Source organism: Triturus cristatus, chromosome 1_1 (assembly GCF_964204655.1).
Source record: "Triturus cristatus chromosome 1_1, aTriCri1.1, whole genome shotgun sequence".
Taxonomy (NCBI): Eukaryota; Metazoa; Chordata; class Amphibia; order Caudata; family Salamandridae; genus Triturus; species Triturus cristatus.
Genome location: NC_140579.1, coordinates 216,232,329 through 216,250,357, shown reverse-complemented (window position 1 = coordinate 216,250,357; position 18,029 = coordinate 216,232,329). Strand labels below are relative to the sequence as shown.

At 44.5% G+C, this 18,029-nt stretch overlaps 1 protein-coding gene across 1 annotated transcript in view; it reads left to right on the top strand.

Moving 5' to 3' along the window:
- LOC146870009 (uncharacterized) overlaps window positions 1-11,221 on the top strand; it is a 145,734-nt gene extending 134,513 nt beyond the window's left edge. Inside the window, exon 4 of the mRNA XM_085640894.1 lies at window positions 9,128-11,221. Coding sequence (XP_085497020.1) covers window positions 9,128-9,223 — 96 coding nt within the window. The 3' untranslated portion in view covers window positions 9,224-11,221. The remainder of the gene's footprint in view (window positions 1-9,127) is intronic.
- The last annotated feature ends 6,808 nt before the right edge of the window (window positions 11,222-18,029 follow it).

Here is an 18,029-nt window from a genome sequence, read left to right as displayed (position 1 = left end):
TAGCTGTTTGTCCCTGCTCCCGGCTGTGCCTCAGGAGCTAAAGCTAGCAAAACGCTGCGCTCGTAGTCAGCGCGCGTTTTGTGTGAAAGGGGGCGTGGCTTCGCTAGTGGGCGTGTCCTGACAACAGGCCAATCACGTCGCGGCAGCTGGTAAGACCTTGTCTACGTCAGCAAGCAATCAGCTGAGTGGCGAGGGATCAACAGAATCGGCGATTTTAAAACAATTCACAATAGTTATTAGAAATAAGTAAAATTAGCTGTTTGTCCCTGCTCCCGGCTGTGCCTCAGGAGCTAAAGCTAGCAAAACGCTGCGCTCGTAGTCAGCGCGCGTTTTGTGTGAAAGGGGGCGTGGCTTCGCTAGTGGGCGTGTCCTGACAACAGGCCAATCACGTCGCGGCAGCTGGTAAGACCTTGTCCACGTCAGCAAGCAATCAGCTGAGTGGCGAGGGATCAACAGAATCGGCGATTTTAAAACAATTCACAATAGTTATTAGAAATAAGTAAAATTAGCTGTTTGTCCCTGCTCCCGGCTGTGCCTCAGGAGCTAAAGCTAGCAAAACGCTGCGCTCGTAGTCAGCGCGCGTTTTGTGTGAAAGGGGGCGTGGCTTCGCTAGTGGGCGTGTCCTGACAACAGGCCAATCACGTCGCGGCAGCTGGTAAGACCTTGTCCACGTCAGCAAGCAATCAGCTGAGTGGCGAGGGATCAACAGAATCGGCGATTTTAAAACAATTCACAATAGTTATTAGAAATAAGTAAAATTAGCTGTTTGTCCCTGCTCCCGGCTGTGCCTCAGGAGCTAAAGCTAGCAAAACGCTGCGCTCGTAGTCAGCGCGCGTTTTGTGTGAAAGGGGGCGTGGCTTCGCTAGTGGGCGTGTCCTGACAACAGGCCAATCACGTCGCGGCAGCTGGTAAGACCTTGTCCACGTCAGCAAGCAATCAGCTGAGTGGCGAGGGATCAACAGAATCGGCGATTTTAAAACAATTCACAATAGTTATTAGAAATAAGTAAAATTAGCTGTTTGTCCCTGCTCCCGGCTGTGCCTCAGGAGCTAAGCTAGCAAAACGCTGCGCTCGTAGTCAGCGCGCGTTTTGTGTGAAAGGGGGCGTGGCTTCGCTAGTGGGCGTGTCCTGACAACAGGCCAATCACGTCGCGGCAGCTGGTAAGACCTTGTCCACGTCAGCAAGCAATCAGCTGAGTGGCGAGGGATCAACAGAATCGGCGATTTTAAAACAATTCACAATAGTTATTAGAAATAAGTAAAATTAGCTTACTTATTCTCTGCTTCTTGACTCACCTCCACTTGTGACTGTGCTGAAATGTCCGTTTATTGTTTGCAATTCTTTAACTCAAAGTAGCCAAAGGCACAGTTGCGTGGGGCGGGCTATGGCTGAGGAGGAATGAGGTTGAGAAGGTGGAAGAGAGAATAGCAGAAGAGTAAGTATTTACACACGGATGCTGTGAATACTTCAATATTGAAAATAGGTATGGAGTTTTCAATACCATAGCCAGTCTTCAGTGCAGGAATGAATATGTTAGCAGAAGTGATGCTTACAAATATGCTTTATTTGCATATTGTCACCTGTGTTTAAAACTAAGTGGCCATGTCCTTTGATTGAAGGCTCGCACCTTGCGTTTTTATGTGATGACATAAGTTCAAGTGAAAATATTTCCATGGATGTCACTGTTATTTTCACTTGTGGTTTAAATATTGAAAAATTCGACCCCCTTCTTGGTCATGGGACGCTGGTAGATGTTAAATTGAATGTCGGGATTAGAGCACAACCTTTATGGTGAGCATTTGGGGTTATCCGATTCACTGTATTTCGCTTGCTGGAACGGATGAGTTTGGGCATTGGGTGGTCATGGCGGGCTCTTGCTGAGGGCTGGCCGGGTCCAGTTACTGCCGTACAGCGTGTTCGCATAGGCAGCAGGGCCCCCCTACCTGAAACTCGGGGATGCCTGCGTGGAGTGGAGGTCTTGGACAGTTTTTGCGGTGTTGGTAGGTGAGCTACGGTCGGAGGAGCGTAGTCATCTGCCGCATTTCACCCCTTGTGGTTGAACACAATCAGGCCGGCTCTAGGGCGGTGCGATTGTTGCCACTGCACCGGGCGCGGACTTGGGCTGGGGGTGACATTTTCTGTGAGTATATTATCATTTTTAAAACACCTGCTGCTGCGTTCCTGCTGCCGCGTTCCTGGCATCAATTTAAATGTCAAGATAACTCTGGTGAATAATCATCTTCCTCGAAAGAGACCAGAGATTTGTCTAGTGGAAGTTTTGACTCATTTTAAGGTAGCGCACAGGGTTAATCACACATAGGCACACTCTAAGCCCGGAAATGTTTCACAGTAAGCAGCCTTAAAACCTCAAAGTGCCAGGTAGAAAGGTTCACGGATCGTTTGGCTAACAGGTATTCTTCTGGCTGTGCAAGGTGGTTGTGAGTTTGGGAAACTGTGTCAGTGTTGTACCCCGGCAGTAGTGGGGAAGGGAGAGAGAGCATGGCACTTCGCAATCGTGCTGCTCTTAACCTACATACCACGGTTAGCAATGCCTCCCATCCGCATAATCGTGTTATTGTTCGGCGGGCGTCCTTCTTGCCCGGGGAGCCCATCCTGCCTGCGGGGACGTTTTCCTCGTGGTTGGGTTCATAGCATGATCAGAAATACAATTTTCGTCTGCTGCTACAACCTGGCAAGCCTTCCCTCCATATTGCTACCTTGAATAGACATTATACTCGAATAAAGTTTTCGATAGTGTTGATGAACTCCACAACACATTTCATCACTGAATACCCCTTCATAGTGTGCTGTCGACTACCTTGTTCTGAAATGTGCAGAGGGTAGCTGGCATGGGTAGGTTGGATATGCACCGTATCATTGTTTGATTTTGCTCGCAAGAAAGGGTCATTCATAGTCCTTTGAATGTCACTCTCAGTGCACTGAAATGATGGTAATGTCACACATAGAAATCTGAAATCTGGGCAGCTATGGATGGGGGTGGGCAGCTTTCGGTTGGCTATGCAATTGAGCTATAACTGCGACTTAATTCACCTTATACAAATAGAAGCACTGATCAGCCAATAGATGGGCTTGTTGTATGTAGTGCTCCTTTTGTAGTACATATAGGGATGCAATGACGTGCTGCATATGTAATGTAACTGGCGCTCATGTATAGCGTTTCAACACCTTTGTATTCACATACACATTACATTTGTATAATTGATATGTAATTCTCAATGCGCGTTAGATTAATGCTATGAATGGCGGATCGGTGAGGCTTTCCAGGGAGCGGAATACCTAGTAAATGCGCGGCATGCTGGTGGCCGGTCTGAATGCCCTATTCATTGCCTGAGCAAGCTGGGTAGCCCTGCAGATTCGTTTTTACTCTTAAACAATCCTTGAAGCTTGCTCAGGGCTCCCTCAGCTCTGTTGGTGTCTTTGATATTGGCGAAGGTCCCTCTGGAACTCTTCACCACTGTGTCCGGGACCAGGTGGAAGGTCTACACATCGCTTTCAGCACCTATGCTAAGCAAAGTTTTAAGCTTAAGTGTTGAGGGGGATATAATGTTTGCGGGTCTTTCTGAAGGGCTCCATTGGGTAGGATGACCCAGCGGCAAGGAGCAGCAGGGTAGATTACCTATGCATTGTCAACCATGAAGCCAAGTATGCATCGCGGGTCCCTGCTCACACCCAAGTGGGCCACGATCACACAAAGCATAGGATGAGAGTGCGGTGTCTTTCATATATGGCGATTTATGAGAAAATGCCAGAGGTAGCGACTATGACATCACAGACTTGATTGCACTTTGCGGGCGGGGCGTGTGTCTTGGCAGTAACCGGACAGGGTGCCCTGGGTGGGGCAGAACAGTATATCAGCTTGGGGTTGATTATTGGTGCGTTAAACCAATTTGTACAGCCAGGGGCCATAAGTGGGAAGGCCACTGGAGGGCAGGCTTCTCACTTTGGCTGCACATGAATGAACAATGTCTTCATTCACTAATACCAATAATGGGCATTGCTCCATGCTTTTCTTTCATAGAACTATTTTCGCTAATTTTAATCAGTGGTTTTGGATGTCGTCATGTTTCAAATCCAACACGGTTGCATTGACGATCTGATGACTCGCATTTAAGGGGATGTCCATGGTTCTTTGCGTGGCTAATTAATGTTTTCAGTACACAAAGACACCCGTTGCTTAAGGCCGCATGCTCCTATTGCTATAGCCTTGGTTTGGTCGGACCATAATGGGGGGCAGTCACTCACGTATAACGTGTAGGTTGGTTTACGTTAGATAGACTCTTCTCACACCTGAGCTTACCTGGAGCCCCGGATAGCGGAAAATCGGAGGAGAACTGGACAGACCACTGCCTCCAGTGGGCCGGCTGTCCACCGGTTCAGGTCACCCGAGGGCATTGCTTCACTGTTCCCGAGCTAGCGTTGCCGATAAAGTAGTATTATGAGTTGTTCTACAGGGAAGGCAAGTCTCTATTAAGCACAAAGCCAACCTCATCCAGGATGGCTTAAAGCCAAGTAATTATTAATGTTATACACACATTCCAACTGGTATTCAATCCAACCTAGTTGGGGTGTTAACGTACAAAGGGGAGGATGATTGTTCTTGCAGGTCTCGTCGGCTGATGATTTTGGGACCGTGTTTGCGCACTGCTTTACGCAAGCTCAATGGTAATCCTTGTGCCTCTGGGGGAGCACGCTCCCACAAGACAAGGGTTCAAATTCTGCCATTGTCCTCAAGGTATCGCATAAGCTGAATGTTCATGCACTGCCTCTAGCATGCATTTCACATGTTCTCCTCGGAAGAAGTTGACTTGTTTATAACGCTTGTGAATAGGCACGGCGTCAATTGATTAAGTTTGAACATTGTTATCGAGCACCACTTGTTGGACTGGTTTATATGTAGGTACTGTTGTACAGGTCTGTATAGTACAGGGAGTCAATGTTATTATTATTGCACTTTGTTGGGGAGCACGATGCGCATGACCCGTTCATATTACTTACTTGTTTGGCAAGATTGCACGGTGCTAACTAGTGTTATTTCTCACACGCGGGGTGGAGTAAGTGCTGAGATTTAAGTCCCCAGAGCTCGGTACAAACTTCGGCTTGTCCCGTTGGCGTCGGGTTGGGGGGCGCTGTGGGGGCCGTGCGCTGGAGGAATCGGTTTTGTTTTATTGCATCGAGTGAAGATTTCACTGCATGGCCGACAAGGTCCTTGTGCCACCAGGGATTATGCAACATGTGTACGTCGCTCAAGGCGCCCCTAGCCCGGTAATGCACACAATGGCAGCCCTAAACCTTGGTGGTCTCAAGGTTCCTCGTTGGTCTAATGGGGGTTAGTACGGATATCGATATGTTATCCTCATCTTCATTGTTGATTTTGCTCGCAATAAAGTGTCAGTCTTAGTCCTTAAATGTCACCCATAGTTCATCCTTTGTCCCAACAGGGACAAAAGTTACGGACAGGCTCTGTTTTGCAAAGAACAGTTATTTGGTACCCGCATGGGCTTCGTTCAGTTCAGCAAGGTCAATTTTGTCTTCAACGTGGAGATGGTGCGCTTATTCCATTTCCAAAGGGCTCCCGCTATCCGCTGTCGGCACCTGGCCCACATGCAGGTGACCTGTCTGGCTGTTGTGAAAGTTGAGTAGTGTAATGGTCCCATTTATGGTAGAGCTTGCTATTCATCGAAGGGAGACATTTAATGTATGTTCAACGTTAGGGTGACAGTCCCACTAGTTCAGAACGGAAGCATTTTCAACATGCTACGCAAGGAAGCCAGTATTGTGGCTTCAGTTATCTTATACAACTAACAAGCATTGTTTCAAGCCAAGGGTACTGGCATGTTGTGGTACTGTGGTTTTGTAGTATATATCCGGAGTCAAGGTCAGAAGCTGCAAAATAACAGCCTGCCTTTCCCACCGGTTACCAGCCCATTGGTGGGAAAGTCTAATGTTACACGTACTCAGGAAACTTCAACGCAAAAAGAGGTACTGCTAAATACTGAGACTGCATTGTGCAATTGACTACGAAGGCCCTTATGGGGAACACCTGCGGGCACCATATAGAATCAGGTACCATGCACACTGGGCGGGCATCACCCTGCAGCCGAGGGCCGGTATTGGGTAGCTTCTGTTAAGACATATCCACCCGTGCTTTACCAGGGCGGCAGGCGGGTGGTGGTAGTTGTCTGCTAACATTGTGCTGCGGCACAGTTAAGTTTGGTGAACACTGCGTTAGTGCCAAATGGCGACAGGGTATTACTGACCTTTTTGGCATCCCAAAATTCAGGAAAGGGTGGGTATTTGCATATAACTTCCCCCCTGGGTCCACAGACTTGTCTGCCCCCCTGGGTTATCCTTCTGCGGGCTAGAACCAGACAATAGAAGGGGCATCTTTTGGGACAGGGTCCCGAACACATTGATAGTCAAGCGCTGGGGTAGATGTACCATGAAAGGCATGATCACTACTTGGGTTGCCCCCAAGTTCTGGGGTCAAACTGGGTTGGAGCATTAAGTCTTCAGTCCTTGGGTAGCATCCAGCACTCTTTCAATCCAAGGAAGGGCAGTTAGCGATAGATAAGTATCAGCGAATGGGTAACATACACTGGCTTGTCAGCGGCTTCGTGCCCCGGGGGCATGCGCGCTTTACAAATGTACAGAGCTGCAACAAGAAGGGTGCCAAGGGGCCAAAAACCAGTAAAGAGGTGTGCCTCTGGCGTCCCAGCTGGGTGGAGCCAGTCCCATCTAGAGGTACGTCCAGGGGAATATGGTGTGCTCCTTTAGGTTCCCATGACCGAGGCAGTGTGTGGCATTTACCACATCAAGTGTTAGGCACTAGATTACAGACAGTGCGCCCTGTATCGAATCAGACAGATTCTCTGAGCGGGCATGCCTAGGGGGCTTCAGCAGAGGGAGCGGAGCGTTCGACAGCCCCATAAGGAATAAGGGATGCAGAGCACGTGCTGGAGGGCAGCCGTGTTCATTGTCTCATACGCCTGTGCGCATGGATTTAGCAAGTAAAGGGACTGTGCCAGGGTTAAGCATATCCCCCTTCGCCCGTATAGCCTAAGCTGGCAAGCAGGGGTAGGAACGGTCTTCCAACCTGTGAGCTGCTGTCCCAGAGATGGGAGACATATGTGTCCAGCCACACACGGTGCTAGAGGGCGGGTGTCTGAAACTGTCCAGCCCAGAGTGGGACGGGGCTGACTCATGTGACGCAGTGGAACTTTGCCACGTGCGGTGAATAGTGCTTGGCACAACTTCACAGGCTTTGGGTGTTTGGTTTCACCAGACACTAGCTGATCCAAGCTAACGTCTAGGGCTATTGGGTTATAGATGGGGCATCGATAACCAGTAGGGATGTTCTCGTTCATCTAGATTTGCAGGAGGTTCTAGACAGGAGAGTTAGCGGGCAAGACTATAGCTATTTTGGTGGGGGGCTCTGGCGGCGACGGTGGCCGCCTCCAGAGCTGTGGCGGAGATACAGGGCGATCTAGAAGCAAATGGGTACAGAAGGGTACCCCTGCGTGGCACCATAGGGGGTGCCAGAGCCAAAGACCAGGAGCCTCATGGGAGGTTCCTGGAAAACCGTGTCGGCGCCCCTTTAGTCCTTTGGGCGGTTGTGGGCCTGAACAACCAGGGGCTTACCTTGCCATGCTCCGCCCTGAAAAGGGGCGTGAGTAATAAGGGACCATGCGTCACGTGATCCGGGAAGAGGGTCACCAGAAGGGGCAGCACAGATGGGGTTCGCCCCAGTGCTGTGTGGCTCATCAGGTGGACAGGCGGCCAAGAAGGTTGCCTGCCCTTGGATCGCCCGTAAGATAACCCACCATATTGCATAACGGTGTATGTAATAAGCCTGCAGCAGCTTTTTCCCAAACAAAAAAATGTGTGGTCTGTTTATTGGCATGCATGCTATGTGTGGGGGGTGGGTAGTGTTGCCCATGGTGGTGATATGCTTTGCACGCTGAGGCCTGTAGCCTTGCTTATCCTGTTAGAAAATCAGGACACGTCCCAAAATGCAAATAAAATCCCCGGACTGAATTAACCATTCAAGCGTGGAACAGCAAAACTTGAGAATCTAGAGGTTGCACAGTAAATACGTATTTAAATTGTCAATGCGATTAAAGCGTGTGAGACTGAGGGAAGACGGATAAATCCACTCCCAGCCTGAGAAAAGTGGAGACAGAAATAGCTGGTGCTCAGCTGACCCTGCCTCTTCCAAAACTAGAGCCACTCTCTGAATGTGATGTACAAACCCCAAATTACAATTGGGTAACCTTTTACCGAATCGCAACTTGGGTGTGTAAATCAGTATTTATAAGAGGCGTGTTCAGAGCGTACCTTCCAAATACCGATTCACATTGGTATGAACAAATGTTTTGCGACCAAAATGCAGTCGAAAAACATTTGTGCTTTACTGCCAACTGAGAGTTGGTGTTAACCCATTCGCAAATTCCTCTTTGAGAATGTGTAAATAAATATTTTTAAGAGCAGGCTGTGGTCCTACGGACCACTGCATACTCTTAAAAAATTAAAATCAATCATTATTTTTTTTATTTTTAAACATGTCCCATTTTCCTTTAAGAAAAATGGGCTGCATAAAAAAAGATTTGCTTTATTTAAAAGCAATCACAGACATGGTGGTCTGCTGACACCAGCAGGCCACCATCTCCGTGATTTCAGCAAATCCCAGTGGATTTCAATTGGCAACCTACCTCGTTAATTTTCATGAGGTAGGCCTATTTTATAACCCACTATGAATCACTAAATGAAATTCCAAGAGTTTCAAGCATTAGGAATAGCGTTTCCTAAGACTAATTCACAGAAAATAATAATTAGGAAATTGCTGTTCCTAATTTTTGTACATCTAGCCCTAGATCACAGATTCCAATTTAATTGGAACAAATCACATCATGACCCTTTCCAGGAGTCATGCGGGGCCCTCTGATGTTACTGGCCAGTATGTGTGGAAGGTATTATCAGGGCTACTGGAATTATGCACCAGGGGAACATCAAATTATGCAACAGAGTCAACTAAATTATGTGTCAAGAAATGCAACCTAAACCTGCACATTTTATGATAGTATTACTTTCTTTTTTTTTTTTTTTACAGATTTATATGGCGCAAACTCAACCCGAAGGTATTGGAGCACATTACATGATAACCGGTTACGTTACACAAGGACACATTCAAGCACGGGGAGATTAAGTGATTTGCCCAGAATCACAGGATGTGGACGCGACCCCGAGGTTCGAACCTTGGTTTCAAGCACCAAAGTTGGCAGTGTAGCCCAGACCACATCCTCTCCCCAAGGAGAGGATTTCTTCATAATTTAGCTATTTTGTCACACATTAACATTGTCTGGGCAAAGGTTTTACCTCATAAGTGCGAGGTTATCATCCAAATACAGAAATAAGCAACTTAAAGTTGACCAGTCAACCTTTGATTTTAGGTGGGCGAATCAGCAAATGAACAGGGAGAGACCACCCAGAGTCAAGCCAAGGATCTAGCTGGGTTCTACGACTCCGACCTGAGCCCTAAAGTATTTAGCATGAAAATCATGAAAGAAATATCTTGTAAATATACAATAAAGTTTCTTTAAAATTAAAAAAAAGTGCATTTTGCACGCACAAGTGTTTACCTTAGTATATCTGATTATATCACTTCATCGAATGGCATTAAATTAAAGTGTTAGGTTTTTAAACATTCCTGCCCCTCACAAAAATGCAATTAGTGAACTAAGGGGCAAGTCATTTGCCATGTGTACGCCATAGTATGTGGCCAAGATTCTAAAATGGAGCAACAATATAATTTAGTAAATCAAACACAAGGAGTTTTCATAGAGTGCACATCCTAAACTTGCATATTTGGAGGTGTACTCATATGTCATAATTAAAAAAAAGGAGGCAAGGTAAAATAAAATATTTGCCAAGAATCACACAATTGTGGCCCATGAGGATAGAGAGTAGGTGGAAGAAAGAAGCCTCAGGAAAGCTAAGCTTATTTCGGGCTCTAGGGTGAGCTGAGCCAGAGCTTGGCATCAGGCTCGAGTCTGGCTCGAGCTTTCAGTCTCACCCACCGCTACTTTGCATTGGGCCTTACACAGTGCGGATTCACAGATCTCCACAATGTTAGTAACTTTTGATCTGTTTGAGCTAGAAACACATTTTCTTTTAGAATCTGCAGATTATGCAGCAGATGATGTATAATGTGGTTAACCCATAATTACGTGGAAAATGCAGTGAGTGATCTGGTCTGTGGGTTCGTGGTTGCAGCAGCGGAGAACGAGACGACGAACTAGGTAGACGCCGGCCGGCCGCCCTCCTGCTCTCGCTCCACCACGCTTTCACTCTGCCACGCTCCAAAAACTAAAACCAAGTGCCTAACGGGCCCCCGATTACCTGCAGATTTCCCGCAGCATTCCCGCAGCTTTTGCCCGCGTTTGCCCGCCCCTTGCCCTCATTAGCGGTTGGGTCGTGCCTTGGGCCGCTGTGGGCTGCTGTGGACCGGCGGCAGCAATCTGGTGGTGGCTGCGGCAGTGGTGGTAGAGGTGGCGGTGGCGGCAGAGGTGGCAATGGCGGTAAAGGAGGTTGCAGCGCTCAGTGGTACCACATAGAGCGTCCTGCGCTCCAGCTGACAAGTGGTGACAAGCGGAGGTGGGTACGGCAAGAGTACCGGTGGTGGCTGGCTGGCAAGGCCTGAGGACAGTGCAGGACAGCGACTAACGGTCGGTGGAGCTCAAATTCTAACACGTCCCTAGCGCAAACTCGAGCTTGGTTGAGCTGAACAGTCATTGAGAGCCCTCATGGTCCTACACTGACTCCGGCACCAGTACCATCAGCGCCATTAGCGCCAGTGCCGGTGCAGCTCAGCGCTGAAGAAGTAGAGCTGTGCATCTGTGTGGAGGAAACAGAGGTGAGCAGTGGCCCGAGCCTAAGGTTAGCATCCAACATCCATTATATCATCTAATATACACAGCATACAGTAACCAGAAATCAGTATTACAAGAATTTACGGTGAGAAGGAGAGATAAAGAGGGGTTAAAGAGGGAACACAGAGGGATAAAGAGGGGGCGAACAGAGGAGAGCGGTGAATCCCCTGAATCCTATTTTGTGCCCTGTTTCCCGCATCCTGCTATCCTCAGCATCTAATATAGAGCATTTCCCAACACCCCACACCCAGCGACTCCCAGCAAAGGATCTCCCCAAAAAAAAAACGAGTAACAAAATAAAAGAAGCAAGAGGAGAAAACAGAATAAAAGAAATACTGCCAGTAAGACTGTACACAATGAGGTCCGGTCATCAGCGTGGGACATTGCCACGACCGCAACTAAAATTAAACGGCGGCGAAAGAATGAGGAGTTCGGATTTCGGGGACGATCTCCTGCTCGGTCAAAGCAGCCATAAGGGAGACACACCTCGCGATCTAACCAAATCAGTAGCACTTACTTCAAATATAAATGCTCCTGTAGATGTCCGATTCTCAGGCGTCTGTAGCAGGCCCAGCAGCCGCCAACCTTCTATTACAGGATTCTTTAAGCAGCAAAAACCTGGAAATAAGGCAAATGAGAATGGAATATTGCCAGAGTCTGTTTGTGCTAATGGGGATCAAACATCTGAGATATCCGAGACTAACACAGTGGTTTCGCACGGCTTAGGCCCAGACATAGGGCATATGTTGGATAATGCCCTATTTTTTCCAGAGTCAAAGAAAGCCAGTAGTGATTCCCAATTAGTAATCAACAACATCGGGAACTGTTTGTCTACAGCTACTGCGAAAATTTCAACAATATCCTCACAAACTACTCGCCCGATTCAGGTACAAGCTTAGGTTCACGCATCCACGGCTTTTATGGCTTCTACGTCTTCGACTGCAATACTTGATGGGCGTAAAGACTCAACAATTCTAATTCCACAAGGCCTTAATCAAAGTGACATTAACTCCGTAATCAATATATCCTCTGGTCCGGACCAAAACTCAAGTGATGAGGTCTTTTTGTCCTCACTCACTATACTCATGTCAGAAACTTTTAGGGGCTGCCAAACCTTGATTCCAGAGTCATCTTCCAGTCCAAATTGCAGTAAAATGTCATCCAATATAGAGCTATCAAGTTTAATTCTGGAAACTAGTATCATTAATAAAGACAACAAGTCAACTCTGGTCCCAGGCAAAGTCACAGTCGATAATGTGCCAATTTCAAAAGAACAAAGTATATCTGTGCAAGCCGACTCTGATCAATCTGCTTAGTTCAGCTGATCTATCATTGCTTGCTAAATATGATGAAAACTTTCGGGATAGAACTTGTGCCTTAGAAAATAAACAAAAAAGCCCAGATTGTGGAATATGGGGTAGTTTACTTAACACAATGGATAACATTACTAACGCTCTTAATTTTCACTCGGATAAATTGAACATTCAAGTGGACTTCTTAAACACATTGGCTCTCTATGTAGCTGTAATAGATGCTAAACTGCTTCACCTTTCAAACCTGGTAGCCAAAGTACAAGCAGTCAAAGAACATCAATCGTTAACATGCACCTGTGCGCAACTAATTGATAAGATCTCAGAGCTACCGACCATTGTGAGATCCATGGTTCAAGAGGTAAAGGTGATGTCAGACAGAATTGCACAAAACAAAACAGTCTCAACTGAACATAACCATGGCTCCCTTTCAGATATAAAAGATTTAACTTCGGGACCCTCAGATGAAATTGGGAACTCACAGGCAAAAAATGTGATAAACTCAACATCAAAAAATAAATATAGTCTTAATAAAAAGAAATTTCAACAACATAATATAGCACTAACAAAAAGAAAAGTTGAAGCAAGAGAAAACCAATCCCTAAATGACGAAACCAAATCAAATATGCCACTGAAATCCCAGGACTTGAATGAAGGAAATGAAACTATGGATCAAACATCAGTAGACGAAGTTAATGCTCAACAAATTTCCTCAAACCATACTCCAGTTCTTAATATAAACTCAGATGGTCTAACCAAAAAGGCAAGAAAAAGACTGAGGAAAACTCACAATAAATCAAAAAAAATTAAAAAATCCTCAATCGACGTCTTGGCAACTGAGCACATTACGAAAGAAATGTATCCAATCTTTAGACCCTTGGAATCCTGCTTTGGCAAAACGATAGCTGACCTAACCAGTCAAGCCTTAACACGACCACCTTCCGAAGTGCTCCATGACAGCATATGGTCTCAAATCGCTGTAACATCTAACTCACAAGTGAGGGGAGAAGACCAGGCTCATAGAAGAACTGAACAACACTGTGAAGAGCAACATGCTGTTATATGGAACTCTGCTTATAATGTTGGCTTTCCAGAAAATAGCGTAATCAACATCAAGCATACAGTTCCCTCCAAACAAATTATAGTGGATGATACAGTGTCTGGTAAAGGGGTCATTCCTGATATGCAGCTGGAGAAGTGTAGCTCACTGGTTAGAGGAGGCATACCCTGAAGCAGAGATCAGACCCGGGACCTGGGTTCGATTCCCGACGCGGCAGGGTCCAGAGCCCAATCGTCCACGGACTCGATAATTCTCGCTTCGGTGCCCACTCTAAGCACGAGTTCACGCTATGCAGCTCTGGGCAACAAGCCTGCTTAATCTCCACAACGGCCCCCCGCGGCGGGATGCCTGGCTTTCACCTTGGGGATGCCCAGTACGGGTTATCTTACAGGGAAAAACCAGGACGGGTTCCCAATGCAAGCGCCAAGATACCCGTAGGGTGATAGCTGCGCTCTATAAGTACATCAATCAATCAATCAATCATTGGAGAAAAATGGTAATACAAAAAAAGAGAAATTAAAGACTGATGAATTCTTAGATACAGCAACGAAATTAGCATTTTGTCCACAGTACACCACAAGAGGTCCATACGATATCTTGAATCGAGGTAATATTTTGAAACTGTTGAACGCTATTCCTGAGTTCAAAGATCTAACATCAGATGACTTAGATTCAGTTGAGTTCAAGCAGGACCATAACAATATTAACAAAGAGATAACTATTACAACTTGGCATCGAGCAGACATAATTAGTAACATCTTAGCAAATAAAACTCAATTTGAGAAATGGGGTATTAAAATATGGAAAATCAGCGAAAATAAATATCCTACTTTGCTGATCCCAATGTTTACATCTAATAGTCCAGTTTTAAGGGATCCTGTCACCAATTCAATCCTAAGAGGACATTCGAGGATCTTGAAAGGAGCATCAGGGCCGCTGACCAAACTAGATCTGACATCCGGGATCAAGATTACGAGCTATAATTTAGGCATTCGTGTATGTAAAGAGCTAAAGAAAGATACAGCTCTCATTGACAACTGGAGTTGGCTCCCTAAAATACTCACAAAAGGGAGTGTTGACATGCACGAATGATGCCCAAAGAACTATAATAAAGTCTTAAAACCCTTTAATATCTGTTCGTGGAACACAAATGGTCTAAAAACGTTAATAGAAGATCCAGACACAATAAGCTTCCTCAGGGACTTTGATGTTTTAATGTTCCAGGAAACATGGATCACGGAGAAGGAACCCCTTATTGGCTATTATGAGTATTTGAACGTTGCTTTGCGTAAGTCAGTCTTTGGTCGCGCAAGTGGAGGCCTATCCATCTACATTTCCTTAAGTCTGGATGTCAAACATTTTGAAATTGACTTTCAATTGGCTTAGCTTTTATGTATTAAATTAGCCCTTAATCAACCCATAATACTCCTAAACGTTTACTTAAGTCCAAAAAACTGTGATAAATCATCTCAATTCACTACTTTATGGGAAATAGTCAAAGTGTTGTATCACAACCATCTAGACGCAACGATAATCATCTCAGGAGATTTTAATATGCATTTCCTTAGTCAAAACTGCGCCAATAAACCAATAAAAGCATTATCACAGATGTGCGGTTCTCAGCTCGATACATTTAACCTCGTGTTATTACAGGATGATGGTCAAATACCCACAAACAAGAAATCAGGTAATTTCTCCGTCATTGATTACTCCATCATCTCATCTGAGCTGGTAGACTCCCTTCATAAATATCAAGTAATACCCAGGATAGAAAGTGATCACAACCTACAATCAATTTCCTTGTTACTATCATTGGTTTATCTACCAGCAGCAAGATCACTAAAAATTGTACCAATAGCCTTTAGCCTTAAAAGGTTAGTATGGCATCCGAGAAACCAAAAGGAAATACTGGATTTTCACGAACTCATAAGTAACAAAGTTCTGGAGGAAAAAAAGAAGGGAAGTCTATGGTTGTTATCTGGCCTTATCTGTGTGCTTCACTTTTAGATCGTTTTCCCCCATCCACATCATCAAAAGGCTCCAGCATGACAACAAAAAAATCAGGATGGTATAATAATCGGTTGTTTCGCTTAAAAAGAGAGCTTAATAGAGCTATCAGGGCAGTTTTCAGAAAACCGAATGGAGCACAAACAACTTTGGAAATTCGTAAATTAAAAAAGTCCAAAAAACAATACAAAAATTAACTATGGAAAGCCAAACAATCATATTACGAGGGACTATGGGCCAAACTACATTTTTCATGTAAAACTCGAAATCCAAAACTGTTCTGGGGCATAATTAACAATCTTGAAAATGGTAGCAAAAGGGGGAATAGTGCTAATATCAACGAATCTTGCTGGGCATCTTTTATTTATAATCTTTACGTTGCACCCTCGGCCCCACAGTTCTACTCCAATATTGCTTGCCAGAAGACAAACATATCAAGTAGAGAAGAAGGCAGAAAACACAGTACTGTCCAGCAAATTGACCAAGCAGAGTTACACGTTGAGGAGTTATGGTCTAAGGAGCAAGTCCCGCTCATTGCCCAAGCGGAGCCACAAGTAATGGAGTTTTGGCCTGTAAAGCAAGTCAAAAATGCAATTAGCAGGATCAGATCGAATGGAGCGCCCGGCCCTTATAGGATTCCAAATTAAATTTTTAAAGCAAATCGGAAGCATGGCCAGAGGTTTTAACAATGTTATTTAATGATGTTATTAAATCTGGATCAGTTCCCGAGTCATGGCAAGGAAGCATAATTCAGCCGATATATAAAAGTGGTCCACAAGACAATCCTGCAAATTACCGACTAATCGCTCTAACTGATGTGGAGGCTAAAATCTTTGAGAGTTGCCTCCTTGAAGACTTGGAAGACTGGGCCACAAGAAATAAACTAATTCCAGCTTTCCAAACTGGTTTTAAAAGAAGCGAATCAACCAGCACAAACTTGATTTTATTGACTTTACTAGGCGATAGGGCAAAATATAGAAAGCAAAAGTTATATATTTGTTTTGTCGACCTTAAAGCCGCCTTTGATTCTGTTCCTCAAAATTTACCTTGAGCTAAACTTTTGGATTGGGGTATCCCAAAGCAATTGTTTTATATGATTAAATTGTTACATTCCAACACATGGGTTCAGATCAAAATCGGAGATGGCAGAAGTACTACCCGCCGACTTGAAACTAAGACTGGTTTGAAACAAGGCTGTGTACTGGCTCCATTCCTTTTTAATCTATTTATGGCCGATCTGCCTAGACACTTTAAAGAAGTTAACGCTCACTCACCCTCACTCTTAGGCAAATACATTAAGTATTTACAAAATGCAGATGACACTATATTATTAAGTCATTCTGTCATAGGTCCAAGCCAATTAGTTGATTCTTTTAATTATTATATCACTCTTAACGGTTTGAAAATCAATACCAAAAAGACAAAAATAATTATTATAGGTGGAACAAAAACAGATAAGAAAGAATGGAACATTAATGGGTTACATATCGAAACTATAAAATGTTATAAATACTTAGGAATAACATTTGATGATAATGTCTTTTAAACAGCATTTTATTAACCTCAAAGCAAAGGCAACAGCATTGGCATTTGCTTTTAGAAAGTTGAGGGACAAGTTGTCATGCCCAAATCACGAACACCTATTGAAGGTCATGAAAGCAAAGCTGATTCCATCTTTGGCTTACGGATCAATGATTTTTCGAGGTAAAGACGCAAAAATTCTTGATGCCCTGCAATTAAAAGTCTTCAAATCAGTTTTTACGATCCCCAGGCATATATGCTAATGTCAGGTTAGAATTTGGTCTGAAAAGGCAATTCCTGGTACGGCAATCTGCCTTCTTAAAAATGTTCTATTCATTATATCGCTTAGAACAAGGTACCCTTGCAAACCAGTGCTGGCAGGAGATAACGAGGTATGAGCATGCTAGCAGCTGGAGATCCTTTTTAAGCGAGAGTTTAAATAATTTTGATTGCCCAACCTTTGAAGAAGAGGTGAGGAGCAAATCTGTTTTTAAACAAACAATAAATCAATCAGCCAATCTACTATTGAGTGTTCTAGATAAAGATGAGCTCAGAATAAAGTATCATTTTTGGTCAATTACCAACTCATTTATTAAATTAGAACCCCAATCATACTTGTTGACCGACTTAAAATCATTCTTAAGGGACAAATGTATGTTATTACGGTTTGGGAGATACCCTACTAAGGACAGAATACCCAAATGGGAAAAAATGGTCCTCTAACCTTTGTAGGTTATGTGGTTCCTATGACGAAACTTTAATACATATTGTGACTACATGCCCCGATTTGCTAGAAGACCTGAAGACTCTGTTAAGACCTATTTTTAATTAATTAGGGGTGAGATCATGTCGGCACGCCATCATTACCTGTGTTACTGGGTCAATGCCTCACTTGATCTCCCAATTTGTAAAGTTTATCTTTATTGCCGAAAAAAAACTATTAGCCAAAACTGATTCTGAATATTAATACAGTAATATGTTGTTAATGCAAAAATTGTAATGAAAATGAAAAATCTGCTTTTAAAATCTGCTTTTAAAAAGTTCTACACAAACTTTACATCATAACTGTTACAGGATTGGTTAATTAAATTTAAGACTAAAGACAAAGCGTTTTAACATTTTAACGATAGGGTTTGGAAATTGTCCTCTAGCAATTCTGCACAAATGCACTTTATGCATTGCTGC